The 16,090-nt window shown below is 40.2% G+C and overlaps 1 protein-coding gene across 4 annotated transcripts in view; it reads left to right on the forward strand.

The window, feature by feature from the left end:
* sfswap (splicing factor SWAP) overlaps window positions 1-16,090 on the forward strand; it is a 122,760-nt gene that overhangs the window by 55,678 nt on the left and 50,992 nt on the right. For all 4 annotated transcript variants that reach the window (XR_010977217.1, XM_068054591.1, XM_068054593.1 and 1 more), the window contains exons 10-12: window positions 1,500-1,593; window positions 9,298-9,469; window positions 10,099-10,311. Coding sequence is in view for 3 of the 4 variants with exons in the window: in XM_068054591.1 (XP_067910692.1) it covers window positions 1,500-1,593; window positions 9,298-9,469; window positions 10,099-10,311 (479 nt within the window). In the remaining variant the exon portion in view is untranslated. The remainder of the gene's footprint in view (window positions 1-1,499; window positions 1,594-9,297; window positions 9,470-10,098; window positions 10,312-16,090) is intronic.

The following is a 16,090-nucleotide window of genomic DNA, read 5'->3' on the forward strand; positions in this document are numbered from 1 at the left end:
AGAATTTGATTTCAGTTTTTTAAAAAAATCAGGTCATAAAGAGCTGGTATCAATTAAAGTGACTGCAAATCTGTTGGATTGTCATTAAAAACCCAGTTGGTTCACTAATGTCCTTTAGGGCGGAAACCGGTCGAGCTACATTTTAAAACTCGGACGCTGAAATAGGCGGCTCACTCGCATGGTGACTGCCCACCTGATAATGTGGAGGGGGTGGGGGAGCCATCCCTGGCAACAGCATCCGGCGCCATTTATAAAGGGCTTAGAGTTATAAATGAGCATTTAAAATTTTAAAGGAAAATTACATTTTAATTAATAAAAGTGAAAACTTTTTTCCATCACCTCTCACGCTCCCCCAATAACCTTACATTCAATTCATTGCCCGTCCACCCCCCGCACCCCGAAAAAAATACTTACCTTGACGACATGACCTCCCCTCCCCAAAGTTCATGAACTGTAACCCCCAACCCCTTCCCATCATCTCTTTCCCATCCACCCCCCAAGACCAATCTGAAGCGTTTTAACCCTGGTTCCCCCCTGCACAGAGAAAATTACCTCCTCCCCCCTCCCCACAGGTGTTGTGCCTTGTTTCCCCAATCGGGGATTTGAAGGCGCGGCATTTCCAACCACCAGAATGAAGATCCCAACCTGCTGGCAGAATCGCTGCGGCCTGCATATTACTTAACGGTAAGTACCCACTTGCATATTATAATGCGGGTCCCACGGCAGGATTAGGCCTCGCCGTTGCCGCCAAGATTGGGACGGGGCCTGTCGAGGTCGTTGGCGGACCTGCTCCATTGCGATCTTCATTTTCCCCCCCCCCCCAAACCACCATTCCTGGCGTCTGAGTGCCTTTAAAGTCCAGCCCAACATCTTTACCCAGTTTGATCTATATAGTACTCTAGTCCCGCACCAACATGGTTGATCTTTAATTGCTCAATTTTATTAGGGATGGGTAATAAATGCCAGCCTTGGCAGCGATGCTCACATCCCGAGAATTATTTTTTTAAAATTCAGCTACCTTGCAATTGAATCTAGTGCCCTCAGCCAAATGCTTTTAAACAAATGTAGACTGAACTGAGTATGCCTTTCTAATTATGCATGTTTGGTTTATCCCACAATTGAAACCATTCTCATTTGTTTGGTGTTGACATTTTTTAAAATTGCTTGGATTTAGAGTTTGTTTGCTTTTTGTCAATACAAATAATGCCATGAAGACTGTTTGGGCAATTCTGTGCACTCTTTATATATTACTGTGCTGGATGTGAATAAGGCATCTTTCACCTTACTCATTTGGTAACCGTTTCAGGAGCAATCAAATAAATAGATATAATCAACAACAAGAGCAAACTACAGAAGCACCACTGCAATCTAATTTGATATGGTTTTTTTTTTTGCACAGTTGCTTATGCGTTCAGTTTTGCATTTAAAGGTGACTTAAAATTTTTTTATGGTGATCTATTAAAAATTGTTTTGAGGTTAAGACTGACCTTTTCTTCCAGGTTTGAGTTTCTCCAGCCCTGGCATCAATACAATGCATATTATGAGTTCAAGAAGCAGTACTTCTCTCAAAAAGAAGGTTGCAGTATTCCACAGGTAACGGACTGCGGTGGCGGTGGTGGGGGGAGGGGGAGTTGGTGGTGTACGAGGTGGGACAGATGTGCGTTTAGATGCTTGGTGTCTTTCAAACAAGCGTTACGTAGAGGCTGAAGTGAACTTTTAACAAGAGAAACCTGGAATACAGTCACTGATATTGTTTCTGTTTTGCTTTTGCTCTGTCTTTGAAAGTTGGACAAATATATCAAATTTGCTATAGATAGTGACTAGTTAGTTTCAGGCAGTGTCAATTCACGCCAAATTCTAGATTAAGCAAATTTGACATTACAAAATGGTATTTAGCATTGGCATGACAAGTATGGTGGAAGACTTTTGAATGTGAAAAATGTGAAACTATCTTTAAAGAAGCAGCACTATTTACTACTTAAACTAAATAAAGAATACAGATCAGCTGCTTGGGGTCAAAACTACTGCAAAACAATTTTGAAAGATGTGCAAGCAGATTTTCAATTTGCAATCTAGGTGTAATATGGTGCCGCATGTTGGCCACTCCTTATAGAAATTGCATGGTTTTTGTTTATTGACTTCAAGGGAAATGGAAATATTGTGCTTTTCCTGGATTCTTTTTGGGGGGGAGGGTGAGGTGTTGGAACTTTCTGTTCTGCATTCTGTATGAGTTAAAGATTCCTCCAATCTTTGCTCAGTTTAGGTGGTAAAACTGTAAAAAAAAACTAATTGAGGAAGCTTACGCAGTCAGGGGAAGTTGGGAGTAGTAGAAGAAATGGATATCCATTCATGTTTAGATGTGCGTCTTAAGCTGAATATTTCTGAAGATAGAAATGAGCTTGTGTTGGAATGTTAATTAGTTTTTAGCAGTGTGGGTGATTAGATGTGCAGTCTGTAATTTATTTTCATTTTCATGTAATTTCTCATTTCTGTAATAAGTAATAGCCTCCAAATCAGCTATGCATGAAGAATATAAATAATTGTATGGAGGAAGACTTTTATTCCAAAAGTCTGAGACCTTTTTTTTGTGTTAAGATATGGGTGCAGGTAATGGTATGGGAACAAGAATTGTCATTACAGATGGATTACTAGGATTATTTTGTTTGACAGGGTATAAGAACTGTGGAAAAAAATAATTGCTTTTAAGACTGTGCCCCATTTTCAGGTTCATGGCCATGAAACCTAATTGACAGAATGGTAAAATGCATCATGTTCACCATAAGTGAGTGGTTTTGTACCTCACAGATCAGTATGTTTTCTCAGTTGTAAATTACACTGATACTGGTATTTACAACCATGGAATGATTCCACTTTTGTGACAGTAGTTATTATTTTGTCGACCCATTATTAGATGGATACAAATCCTTTTGGATTAAAACCGTAGACATCTGCTGTAAGTGTATGCTGCTGTAAGTGTATGCTACTTTAATGTTGCATGAATTCTGATTGTAGTGAGCTTCAGATCTGAATTTCTTAACTGTATCTTTGGATGGTGATAAAAATTTGTTATACAGAAAACGTGTATCTAGAATAGGTCACATAAGAAATTGACTGCAATATACAGAGACCTTGAGTGCAGGAGACTGCATGAACTCATTAGCAAGAGTTCTAAACGAGTTATGTAAATCTGCTTTATGGGACTTAAATTTTAGTTGCAAAGCTTTGGTCCACTCTGCCCACCCCAGCCATGCCTGCAGAATATGAAATAATCCATTGTGTACACTGTTAAACTCAGTGATAAATCTGGTAATGTGAATGAAGGAATCTGTTGCATGAATTTTTGATGGGAAGTGTAGGAGTTGCATCTGGAGTGATATTTTTCTTAAGAACACCATAAATTGCACAATTTACCCTCCTGGATTGAGGGAAATGCATTCAATAGTATTATCCTTATAATTGTTATGATACCCAGACTGGAGCAGTTTTAGAAAAAGATATGAAATTCTTCCCTAAAAAATATTTTTGTTGAGTCTTCAGCATTGTCCACTTTATCTTTGGTTCCCTTTTTCAAATCCTGTGTTGAAGGGCAAAAAAAAGTGAGCTGTTTTGGTACCAAGCAATATGCCCTTCAATTAAGTGCTTTTAAAGAAAACAAAGAAATCCATTTATTTGAAGGTAGCTAATTGACCATTCTGTGAAAATGTATACAGCCAACTCTTGAACTACCAATATCTATTTCTAGTCAGACAATGACTTTATCTCTTGTGTAGTTATTCTTATACATTCCTGCCAATGAGAATCCAAAAGAATGGAGAATTTCCTAACTAAATTCTCATATGAAAGGAGCTCCAGAGTTTGACTAGTAGTGCTCATTTAGAATGATCAATAGTGAAAGAACTGGTAACAAAACAGCACATGATGAAGCTTCACTGCTTTGATATGCAAAGATTTCATTATCTACTTTTATTTCTTCCAAGAAACATGAGTTCTATACAGTTGTCAATTAAAGTAATATTTTTGTTCGGTTCAGTGTTGCTTTATACAGAGCTTCGTTTTTTTCCTGTGGAAAAGGTGGTGTTCCCACTAAACACTGATTGGAGAAAAGTCTTTGGAAAGGCATTGTGAAAGAATGAATGGATAAGTATTTCATGTGGCAGCATCTCTTGAATATTCCATATAAATTTGTCAGGCATGTCATCATTTCTTGTCACTTTCCACAACAAGCAACTGATAGCGCAAATTAAGGAAGTAATTGCAAATTTTTGCTTCAAAAAAATTACAGCTTGAAATGCTTTTGGTTTGCTAGGCAAAATATGACTATTGTGCACTACATACTGCTTAAAAACTGAACTGCATTATTGTGAAGTGTTGATAAAATATCTCTCTGTCCTATTTCGTAAGCATTTGCATTCCTAGAAAATTCTTAATGTTGAAAGTGAAATTGGGTCCCATCCCATCACTTTCTGTGCCTCCTCACCATTGCTTTGCAAACACCGCAGTTGTTGAGACATGGCGTCTACTTGCATGAAAAGAACATTGTGTGCTGCTTAAATAATACTGAATTTCCAAACCTGCTGCAAACGATTGAAGGTATTAATGATTCCTTTACATCTGACAGGAGTCAGAATTTACTGTTCCCTGCACCATAACCTTCCGATTTAAACATTCATCCTTGTTCATTCACTCTCCGTGTACAAATAATCAAAATGGTCAAAATCACAGGATAGACCTTTTATATTATTCGCCCATAGCCTATGTTACCGCTTAGCTCTCACCATGATTCTTTCTCTGATTTAGCTTTATTAATATGCTGCTATGAACCCTGTCATTGTTTAAAGTACTTTGTAGGGTGTTTTTGTTTTCTTTAAGGCTTTCTCCATCACTAAATTCGAAACTGCTGCCGGCATCCCAATTTTAAAATTCTAGATTCTAACAGTAAGCATGTCCCATACTTTACATTGCTCTGCATCTTGTACTGTGCTGCAGTGCTTGGGCTATTACAGTTTCTTGAAGGGCTTACTGGTCATGATGCAGCCATAAAAATATTGATTTGTGTAATTTGATTCTCCGGACTTTTAGTAGCAAGGCTTTGAAGTAGTGTTATTTTTGAGTGAACACCAGTTTGTCAAATCTGTTTCATCTTGCTGAAAAGATCAGTGTCCCTATCAGGCTCAAGTAACATTCAGTTCTAATAGCAAGTCCTTGTTGGCCAATTACTGGTGTTGGACTGAAGCCCCTCATAGCTGAGTTAGATCATAAGGAGGTGGTTAAATCACAAACATGAAGGAAATTTTGGCACAATGCTTGACTGTGTAAGGCACCAGTTGTAGTTGAGGCTTTAAGGATATCATTAGAGGTCTCTCCACTCCTTTCTCATGTCTGTTTTGATGATCTGCACTAGATGCAGATAGCTGAACATGGCCCATATGAGTTTGTCTGTGATGGAATGTTCCCATATGTGTCTCCCATTTCCTCTCATTGACAAGCCCAGTCAGAATGCATCGCTACTGTTATGTTGGCACTTGGATAAAGTAGCCCTAGACGCATGTCATAAATTTTCACATAACCTAGATCATAGTGCCTCAGTTTATCTGCCACTGAATGATTGCTGTTTGGGCAGTATCTAGTGGAGCTATTGCTTGCTATATAGACAGAACAAAAGGCATTTGCAAATCTAGGCAAATATTCTTTCATTTGCCTGAAACTTCGAGAAGACATATTTAGTAATGAGTTTAACTCTAATAGGGTGTATTTCGTTGTATTTCTTCGGATAACAGCATAAGAAATAGGAGCAGGAGTAGACCACATAGCCCTTCAAGCCTGCTGCACCATTCAGTACAATCACGGCAGATCTTCTGCCTCAACTCCACTTTCCTGCTGCTCCCCATATCTCCTGCTTCCTTGAGAGATCAAAAATCTGTCTCAGCCTTGAATATATTTAATGACGGAGCATCCACAAACCTCTGGGCTAGAGAATTCCTAAAATTCACAACCCTCCAAGTGAAGAAATTTCTCATCATGGTCCTAAATGATCAATCCATTATCCTGAGGCTGTGCCCCCATGTTCTAGATTCCTCAGCCAGGGGAAACAACCTTAGTGTCTACCCTATCAAGCCCTTTCAGAACCTTGTATGTTTCAGTGAGATCACCTCTCATTCTTCTGAGCTCCAGAGAGTATAGGTCCAATTTATTCAGCCTCTCATCATGGGGCAACTTTCTCATCGCAGGAACCAATTTAATGAATCCTTGCTGTATTGCCTCTAAGGCAAGTTTATCCTTCCTTAGATATTGAGACCAAAACTGCGCACAGTACTTCAGGTATGGTCTCACCAAAGCCCTATACAAATGTAGCAAGACTTTCTTGTTCTTGTACTCCAGTTCCCTTGCAATAAAGGGTCAACATGCCACTTGCCTTCCTAAGTGCTTGCTGTACTTGCATGCTAACTTTTTGTGTTCCTTGTACCAGTACATCCAAGTCTCTGCACATCAACATTTACAAGTTTCGCACCTTTTAAAAAAATATTCTGCTTTTAATGATTAAAAAAACTGCCAAGTATTTTAAAGATTAATTTTACTTTTCTGTGGCTTTCTTGTGGCCAATGTACATGGGTTTTTTTTCATTTCTGCAAGGCATGAAGTAATTTGCATGCTTTCACAAAGCATTATTGTTGAAACATGACTGCTGTAGTGTTTCTTTGATCCAATCTGACTTTAAAGTTGTCGGTTTTTCATGCCCGATGTCGTAGTACTTAGCTGTAATTTCTCTGCTGCTAAGAAATTTGTAAAACTAATATTTTTGATATTGGGCTTCCTTATTCTTCAAATATAGCATAACCTGTGTGCACAGAGCTTGCAATCATAGAATGATAAAGCACAGAAGAAGGCCATTTGGACCATTGTGCCTCTGCTGACTTTTTTGAAAGAGCTATTCACTCAGCTCCTTTCCCCATAGCCCAGCAATTTTTTTCTTCAAGTATAGGGCGGCACAGTGGCGCAGTGGTTAGCACCGCAGCCTCACAGCTCCAGGGACCCGGGTTCGATTCTGGGTACTGCCTGTGTGGAGTTTGCAAGTTCTCCCTGTGTCTGCGTGGGTTTTCTCCGGGTGCTCCGGTTTCCTCCCACAAGCCAAAAGACTTGCAGGTTGATAGGTAAATTGGCCATTATAAATTGTCACTAGCATAGGTAGGTGGTAGGGAAATATAGGGACAGGTGGGGATGTTTGGTAGGAATATGGGATTAGTGTAGGATTAGTATAAATGGGTGGTTGATGTTCGGCACAGACTCGGTGGGCCGAAGGGCCTGTTTCAGTGCTGTATTTCTAATCTAATCTATACATCCAATTACCTTTTGAGAATTCAGATTGAATCTGCTTGCATTGCCCTTACAGGTAGTGTCTTACAGATCGTAACAAAACCTGCTGTGTTTTTAAAAAAAAAAATTCTCATCCTGCCTCTGGTTCTTTGACAGTTAGCTTATATCTGTGTCCTCTGGTTATCGAGCCTCCTGCCAGTGGAAATAATTTCTCCTTGTTTACTCTTTCGAAACCTTTCATGATTTTGAACACCTCTATTAAATCTTTCCCCTTAACCTTTTCTGCTGTAAGAAGAGAGCATTGAGAGAGCGGTTAATCAGGCACAGAGTATGAGCAAGGAGGTTACGTTGAACTTGTATAAGACACTAGTTCAGCTTCAGCTGGAGTATTGCGCCACACTTTGGGAACGATGTGAAGGTGTTAGAGAGGGTGTAGAAAATATTCACGAGAATGGTTCCAGGGATGAGTAATGTCAGTTATAGAGTCATAGAGTTATACAGCACGGAAACAGGCCCTTCGGCCCATCGTGTCCGTGCTAGCCAACAAGTACCTATCTATTCTAAACCCATTTTCTAGCACTTGGCTGGTGGCCTTTTATGCTATGGCGTTTCAAGTGCTCATCTAGATATTCTTAAATGTTGTGAGGGTTCCTGCCTCTACCACCCTTCAGGTAGCGTGTTCCTGATTCCAACCACCCTCTGGTGAAATTTTTTTTCCTCAAATCCCCTCTAAACTTCCTGCCCCTTCCCTTATGAAGATAGATTGGAGAAGTTGGGGCTGTTTTCTTTAAAGAAGAGAAGACTGAGAAGTGATTTGATAGAGGTATTCAAAATCATGAGGAGTCTGGACAGAGTAGATAGGGAGAAATTGTTCCCACACGTGAACAGATCGAGAACGAGAGGGCACAGATTTAAAGTATTAGTAAAAGAAGCACAGGCAGCATGATGAAAAACTTTTTCATGCAGCGAGTGGTTAAGGTTGGAATGCACTGCCTGAGAGTGTGGTGGAGGCAGGTTCAATTGAAGCATTCAAAATGGAATTGGACTGTTATACGAAAAGGATGAATGTGCAGGGTTGCAGGGAGAAGGCGGGGGAATGGCACCAGGTGAAATGTTCATTAGGAGAGCAGGGTGTAGACATGATGGGCCAAATGGCCTTCTGCGCTGTAACAATTTAGTGATTCTGAGAACACCCCAGTTTCTCCAATCTGCATATAACTGAAGTCCCGCATTCCTCATGCTATTTTAGTAAATCTCCTCTGCATTCTTTCTGAGGCCTTGACACCCTTCCCTATAGTGTGCCCAGAAATGAACACAGTACTCCAGCTGGAGCCTAACCAGCTTGTTTCATTCTGTTCCTTAGTTCTTTATATCAGCGATTTCTGTGCTATTAACTTTCTTTGGGAGAATATTTAATATCATGGACCTCGGGTCTACGTATAAAGTTTAAATTCATGTTGCTATTAGTGCGCATATATAAGTTGATGATGCTAACAGATCTTTGTCTTCTGATTTTGGATATATAAACTAATCTCATAGTAAGACTCAACAGCTTTTCCGAAGCCTCTGAAATTCACAGGGCAAGCTAGCAAGTAAGAAATACAAGCACAAGTAGAACTGAGTGGCTTGTGTTTAGTGTGCCATGTTGCCATAATGTATGTTCTGCATGTGGCCCACGAGCTGCAGTTTGAACACCAGTGCATTGTTCAGTTTGATTATATCTACTCTGTTTTCTACTGTCTTCTGGCAAAGAACTATGCTGCAACGTCTGAACGTGGCAAGTGCATTTTGTGCTGTGAGGAGTTGGAGATGGAGAGAACCATTGCAGTTATTTGTTTTAAGTGACATGCAAGGGAGTTGGACGCCACCTTCATTGACTGCTATCTTCCAGCTATAGCCCTCTGAACATGATGTATAAATCCAGATTTTTAAGTTTTTAAAATTAGTCTGGGATGCCTTTTAATGCTAATTTATCCTCTTTTCTAGGAGACCGTAGCATCAAGTACACTCATATGTTCTGAAAGCAATGCTTTGGATGTATTACAGTTTGAGGTACAGCAGGAAGTGACTAGTACAAGTGTATCTAGTGCTATGATAACTCAAACAGACTGCACCAGTTCTACCGATAAGCCTGTTAATGATGGAAAGCTAATAAAAGGTGAGTATAGAACTATGCCAACATTCTTGTGGAAAGATATTTTATAGAGATTTTTTTTAAATGCAAGAGCAGGAAGTTTGAAGCCTATCCAAGGTAATGCATATATGGAGCAGATCGGTCAGCATGTGAAAAGAGAAAAACATGTTAAGTGCTGAAGCGGTTCCATCCAAAACATTATACTGTCTCTTTATTCAATTGCTGATGGAGGTGCTGCATATAACCAGCATTTTCTATGTTACTCTTACTTTAATTCAATTTTAACTTCTTGCACTTGAAAAATATTGAATGCATTTTATGTAAAGAGTAAAGAAATTGGATTTGAGGTAGTTGAATGAGTTTGAGCTTTGTTTGGCGTTTGCTGTGTACTTCATCTTCATTATTTCTGAGCATATTCGACTTTGAAATCTATTTACTCAGTGACCATGCAGGACTTGCTGCACTGAACATTCTAGACACCAGAGGAAAACTCCAACCTAGATTTGCAAAGGAAGCTTAATGCAGTAGATAATTAAGAATATATATTCCATTTTGAAAGATACAAGTTTTCACATTTGTTCAGAAGGAATTTTATAAGTTTTAAAGATGTAATCACGAGAAGTTTTGTCATATTCTGAATATTTTCCTCACAGCATCTTTTGCACCAATAAGTTTTGCAATTAAGGCAAAGGAAAATGACATGCTCCCTCTGGAGAAAAAGCGAGTGAAACTTGACGATGATAGTGATGAGGACCGTGATGTACAAGAAACCTCCAATGTTGATTCAACCAAAGATGTGGCTTCTTCCCATCCTCCTGAGGAGAAGAAACCCCAGCTTACTGCAGAAGAAATTGAGGCTAAGCACGGTATGCTAACAAATATGATGTTTGTGGAAGGCGTGTTTTAAGAACAATTGGGCTCTTTGCACTCATATTTTGTGATTAAAATTAGATTGAGGATTTATTTAAATAGGAAATTGTCCTTTTAATTCAAATAAGATGTTTATTGTCATGGAAAGAGCTGTAATTGCTGTCCACATTTCAGTTTCCACATTTTAATTCTGTTTACTTTCTTCCTGAAGGGATGCACACTGATCTTCCCCACCCCCACCCCAAAGACAGGCAGGCACACACACGCACAATGTGTCTCCCGTGTTTCATTAGTTTGCATATATCTCAACACATCTTGCCATCCAGTATTAGGAATTACCCAACCATGAGGTAGTCATGCTAAGCACATACTTTCCTAAACCAAACAAACAAGACTAACCAGTGAGTGACAAACAAGCGCGAATGAGACTGATTTGCCTGAGCTTTTGTTTTGACTTGGATTTCCAGGGCTCAGAGGGCACATATAGTCTCTGTCTGTTGTTTGGAGACCTCTGATTTATAAACGTGTAAATTCTTAATGGTAATCGTGAAATATTGTTTAATTCTCACTTTTTACGTGCCCTAACTTGTCTTATCATTTGTGTTGAATTATCTTTGCTCCATGTGAATAAAAGCAGAGGCATATTACATGGCTCCGAAGGAGAACTTGGAAAAAGAGTAGCAACACCTTCCTTGAATAACTATTATCACCACAAACTTAAAGTATGGAATATCTTGTGTCTTAGACAGTAGGCAGAAATATGGGTTCAAGAATGGTTTGTGCAAATAAAATGATATTGTAGTTTCCATCTTTAATTTTTTTATAACAAAAACAGAAAATGCTGGAATACTTAACTTTTTTTTTTACTGAGTTGCCAGTCTCTTGAATACAAATTCCTTTTTTAGTTGCTTTAGCAGTAAGTAATGTTGTGAATTATAGTATTTTTCTTAAAATGCTCCAATTTATACTTTAATAATTTTCAATCTTTTTATGGTTATACTACTGTAATTATATCTAAAATTGCCACTCTGGCTGGTATTATGGATTATAATCAAATTGCAACATGTAATAATTTTAAATATAGTTTGGATTTCAATTTGTTTTCATCAGTGAGAACTGCAAATTCAAAATGACACTAAATCTTAGACGTGAGTAGTGTCTGGTGTTTTGACTACTGGATGAAGATTGAATTCTTAGTGATAGAAATACATTAGAAGGACACAGCCATTGGGCCTGACCACCAAGTGTCAGTATTTACCTTCTATGGGAGCAAAAAGGCCTAATCATATTTACCCACCGTATTCCCATACCCCTTGTCCCTTTTCTTTTATCCACCTATCCAATCTAATCTTGCATGAGGTGGGAGGAGTACACTGTCGTTCCTAGTTCCGCTTCTCCACAGGTCACAACATATATTTAACTCTCTTCCCAGATACCGATGTGGTCCATCATATACTCTACTCTTTATCTCAGAATAAAATACACCAACCAGGTTTCTTTAATGAACAACAAAATTATCCATTTATTATCAAAACAAGATTAATCTAGTCATGAAGCAAAGCATTAACACACAGTTTAAATATGCACATTCCCTTTTTAAATTAGCCCCTCACACACTCAAACTCACTGGGGAAAAAATACAGAAATTCTCTTTGCAGAGGTTTGTTGCAAAAAAAACCAAAAAAAGAATGCTTTGGCCAAATACTTGCTAATTCTTGAAAAAAAGCGAAGATATGGAAAGATGTCAGTTGTCCCTTTTTTGTCTGACGTCCTAATTACGCATAGACAGCTGTCACTGGGATCTTCCTAGAACAGTTCTTTTCAGACAACGTTGAGGATAAGTTTGGCAGGCCTTTCAGGAGAAATGTAGCAACCTTTCAGTGTTTCTGACACTTGCTTCTCAAGACTTTTTTTTTTAGAGATACAGCACTGAAACAGGCCCTTTGGCCCACCAGGTCTGTGCCGACCATCAACCACCCATTTATACTAATACTACATTAATCGCATATTCCTGCCACGTCCCCACCTTCCCTCAATTCTCCTACCACCTACCTATACTAGGGGCAATTTACAATGGCCAATTTATCTATCAACCTGCAAGTCTTTGGCTGTGGGAGGAAACTGGAGCACCCGGTGAAAACCCACGCAGTCACAGGGAGAACTTGTAAACTCCGCACAGGCAGTACCCAGAATCGAACCCGGGTCACTGCAGCTGTGAGGCTGCGGTGCTAACCACTGCGCCACTGTGCCGCCCCTTCTTAAAGAGATCGAAAAGCTGGCAGGCTTTTCAAAGAGATAGAACAAGCTGAGTTGGGGTTTGCTCCCTTGGCAAGTTCTCTCCAGCTGTTTTGTCAACACTGTCCACACCCTCAACTCTGTCCAAAGCAAAACCACAAAAATCTCTCCAAAAGCGAAACTCCAAACAGCAGGTCAAAAACCCCTGACCCTCATAAATCTTGCCTTGTCGCTTCTCTGTAAACATCTCCCCATAGCCCAAGGTTTCTGTTGTTTATTTATCTTCTATCACGATTTCCAGCAAAAGGTTGTTTTCAATAACAACATCTGTGTCCCTCAATGAACTTTTTAAAAAAAACAGAATCCAGTAACTATGAAATCTTCAGCCTTCAAAAAATGAATCCATTTCCACAATTTAAATACAAGTCCTCAAAAATTTCACAACAAATTGAAGTACTTTCGTAACAATGTTGATTTAGTTTCTGTCTCAATCACTAATCCTGGAAGAGAATCCTGCAGCCTCCTGCCCTCTCTGTGTATGAAGAAGTTCCTCCTGCCCTGTTACAATTCTCTTACATTTGCTCTTGTATCTATGGCCCCTTGTTCTTGACCTCTCAACTACTGGAATCAGCCTGCCTCTAGCTACTGTCTCATCCTTTCATAATTTTAAACACTCCTTTCATATTGCTCCCTATTCTGCTTTGTTCTAATGATACAAGACAGAAATGTTCAACTCTTTTTCTTAGAATTTATATTTTCTGATGCACACCAGGCAACATCCTAGTGAATCTACATTGTGCTCTCTCTCTCAAGGCTTGATATATTTCCTGTAGTGTGAAGCCCAATAGTCATATTCAGTTAATTAAAAGCAAAATACTGCGGATGCTGGAAATCTGAAACAAAAACAAGAAATGCTGGATTCACTCAGCAGGTCTGGCAGCATCTGTGGAAAGAGAAGCAGAGTTAACGTTTCGGGTCAGTGACCCTTCTGCTTCTCTTTCCACAGATGCTGCCAGACCTGCTGAGTGAATCCAGCATTTCTTGTTTTTGAGTCATATTCAGTTGTCTGATTTCAGACATTGGGATGGGCCTAAATGAAATATGAGCATAAAAACTGGAGGGGGCCATTCAACCCCTTAAACTTGTTCTGCCATTCTTTTAGATCGTGGCTGATTTGTAGCACAACTCCATTTACCCACCTTTATGCCATATCCCCTTGATACCCCTACCTACCAATAATCTGTCATGCTCAGTCTTGACAATTTCAATTGACCAACATCCACAACCTTTTGAGGGAATTTCAAATTACCACTACCCTTTCATTAGCATTTTACTTAATTAGTTATAATCAGGCTGGGCATACGTGCCACTAGACTTAACCATCATATTCATTATTCTACCAAAAATAAATAAATATTTATATTTTTATTTAAAAATTTATATAACTCTGCTTGGTGCCACTCTTCTGTTCAGGTTATTATCACTGCCTTGGCCTTCCATGTAATGTTTCCACAGCCTTGAATCATTGATCGCTTCTAGTTTTTTTTTTGTTCATGAGACGTGAGCATTGCTGGCTCACTTTATTGCTCATCCCTAATTGCCCTCAAGAAGCTGGTGGTGAATTACCTTCTTGAGCCACTGCAGTCTGTGCAGTGTTAGGTACACCCACAGTGCTGTTGGGGAGGGAGTTCCAGAATTTTAACCCAGCACACTGAAGGAATGGTGATGCATTTCCAAGTCAGGGTGGTGTGTGACTTGGAGGGGAGCTTGAGGGTCTGCTGCCCTTGTCCTTCCAGGTGGTGGCGTTTGTGCATTTGAAAGATGCTGTCATAGAAGGCTTGGTGTGTTGCTGCAGTGCATCTTGTAGATAGCACAGACTGCTGCCACTATGCGCCAGTGGTGGAGGGATTGAACGTTTAAGGTAGTGGATTGGGTACCAATCAAGCGGGCTACTTTGTCCTAGATGGTGTCCAGCTTCTTGAATGTTGTTGGAGCAGCACTTATCCAGGCAAGTGGAGAGTATTCCATCACTGCTGACTTGTGCCTTGTCGATGGTGGACAGGCTTTGGGGAGTCAGGAGGTGAGTTACTCACTGCAGAATTCCCAGTCTCTGACGTGCTTTTGTAGCCACATTATTTATATGGCTGGTCCAGTTAAGTTTCTGGTCAATGGTAACCCTCTTTTCCCCCTTCCCCCCCCAGGATGTTGATGGTGGATGATTCAGTGAGGGAAATGCTGTTGAATATCAAGGGGAGATGGTCAGATTTTCTCTTGTTTGAGATCGCCATTGCCTGGCACTTAGATGGCAAGTAACATTCACTGCACATATCAGCCCAAGCCTGATTGTTGTCCAGGTCTTGCTACATGCGGGCATGAACTGCTTCAGTATCTGAAGTTGTGAATGGTACTGAACATTGTGCAATCATCAGTAAATATCCCCACTTCTGACCTTGATGAAGCAGCTGAAGATGATTGGGCCGAGAACACTACTCTGAGGAACACCTGCAGCAATGTCCTGGGGCTGAGATGATTGGCCTCTAATGACCATGAGCATCTTCCTTTGTACTAAGGATGACTCCTAACAAGTGGGGAGTTTTCCCCTTGGTTCCCATTGACTTCGGTTTTCCTAGGGCTCCTGGATGCCGCACTCGGTTGCATGCTGCCTTGATATCAAGGGCAGTCACTCTCACCTCGCCTCTGGACTTCAGCTTTTTTTGTCCGTTTTTGAACCAAGGTTGTAATGAGGTCTGGAACAGAGTGGCCCTGACAGAACCCAAACTGAGCATCAGTGAGCAGGTTATTGGTAAGTGCTGTTGGATAGCACTGTTTGCTGATGATTGAGAGATGACTGATGGCGCAGTAATTGGTTGGATTGAATTTATCCTGCATTTTGTGAACAAGATATAAGGCAATTTTCCACATTGATAGATGTTAGTGTTATAGCTGTATTGGCTAGGGGCACAGCTCGTTCTGGAGTACAAGTGTTCAGTATTGAAGCCAGGATGTTGTTAGGATCCATAGCTTTTGCTGTATCGAGTGCATTCAGCCATTTCTTGATATCACTTGGAGTGAATTGAATTGACTGAAGATTGTCATCTGTGATGGTGGGGACCTCAGGAGGAGGCCGAGATGGGTCATCCACAAGGCACTTCTGACTGAAGATGGTTGCAAATGCTTCAGCTTTGTCTTTTGCACTTGCGTGCTGAACTCCTCCATTATTGAGGATTAGGGATGTTTGTGGAGTCTCTTGTTCCAGTTAGTTGTTCAGTTATCCACCACCATTCCTGACTGGATGCTGCAGGACTGCAGAGCTTTGATCTGAACCATTGGTTATGGGATCGCTTAGCTCTGTCCATAACCTGCTGCTTCTGCAGTTTATCATGCATGTAGTCCTGTGTTGTAGCTTCACCATGTTGGCACCTCATTTTTAGATAAGCCTAGTGCTGCTCTTGGCATGCTCTCCTACACTGTTCAGTGAACCAAGGTTGGTCCACTGTCTTGATGTTAATGGTTGAGTGAGTGATATGCCAGGCCATAAGG

This window comes from Heterodontus francisci, chromosome 23 (assembly GCF_036365525.1).
Source record: "Heterodontus francisci isolate sHetFra1 chromosome 23, sHetFra1.hap1, whole genome shotgun sequence".
Taxonomy (NCBI): Eukaryota; Metazoa; Chordata; class Chondrichthyes; order Heterodontiformes; family Heterodontidae; genus Heterodontus; species Heterodontus francisci.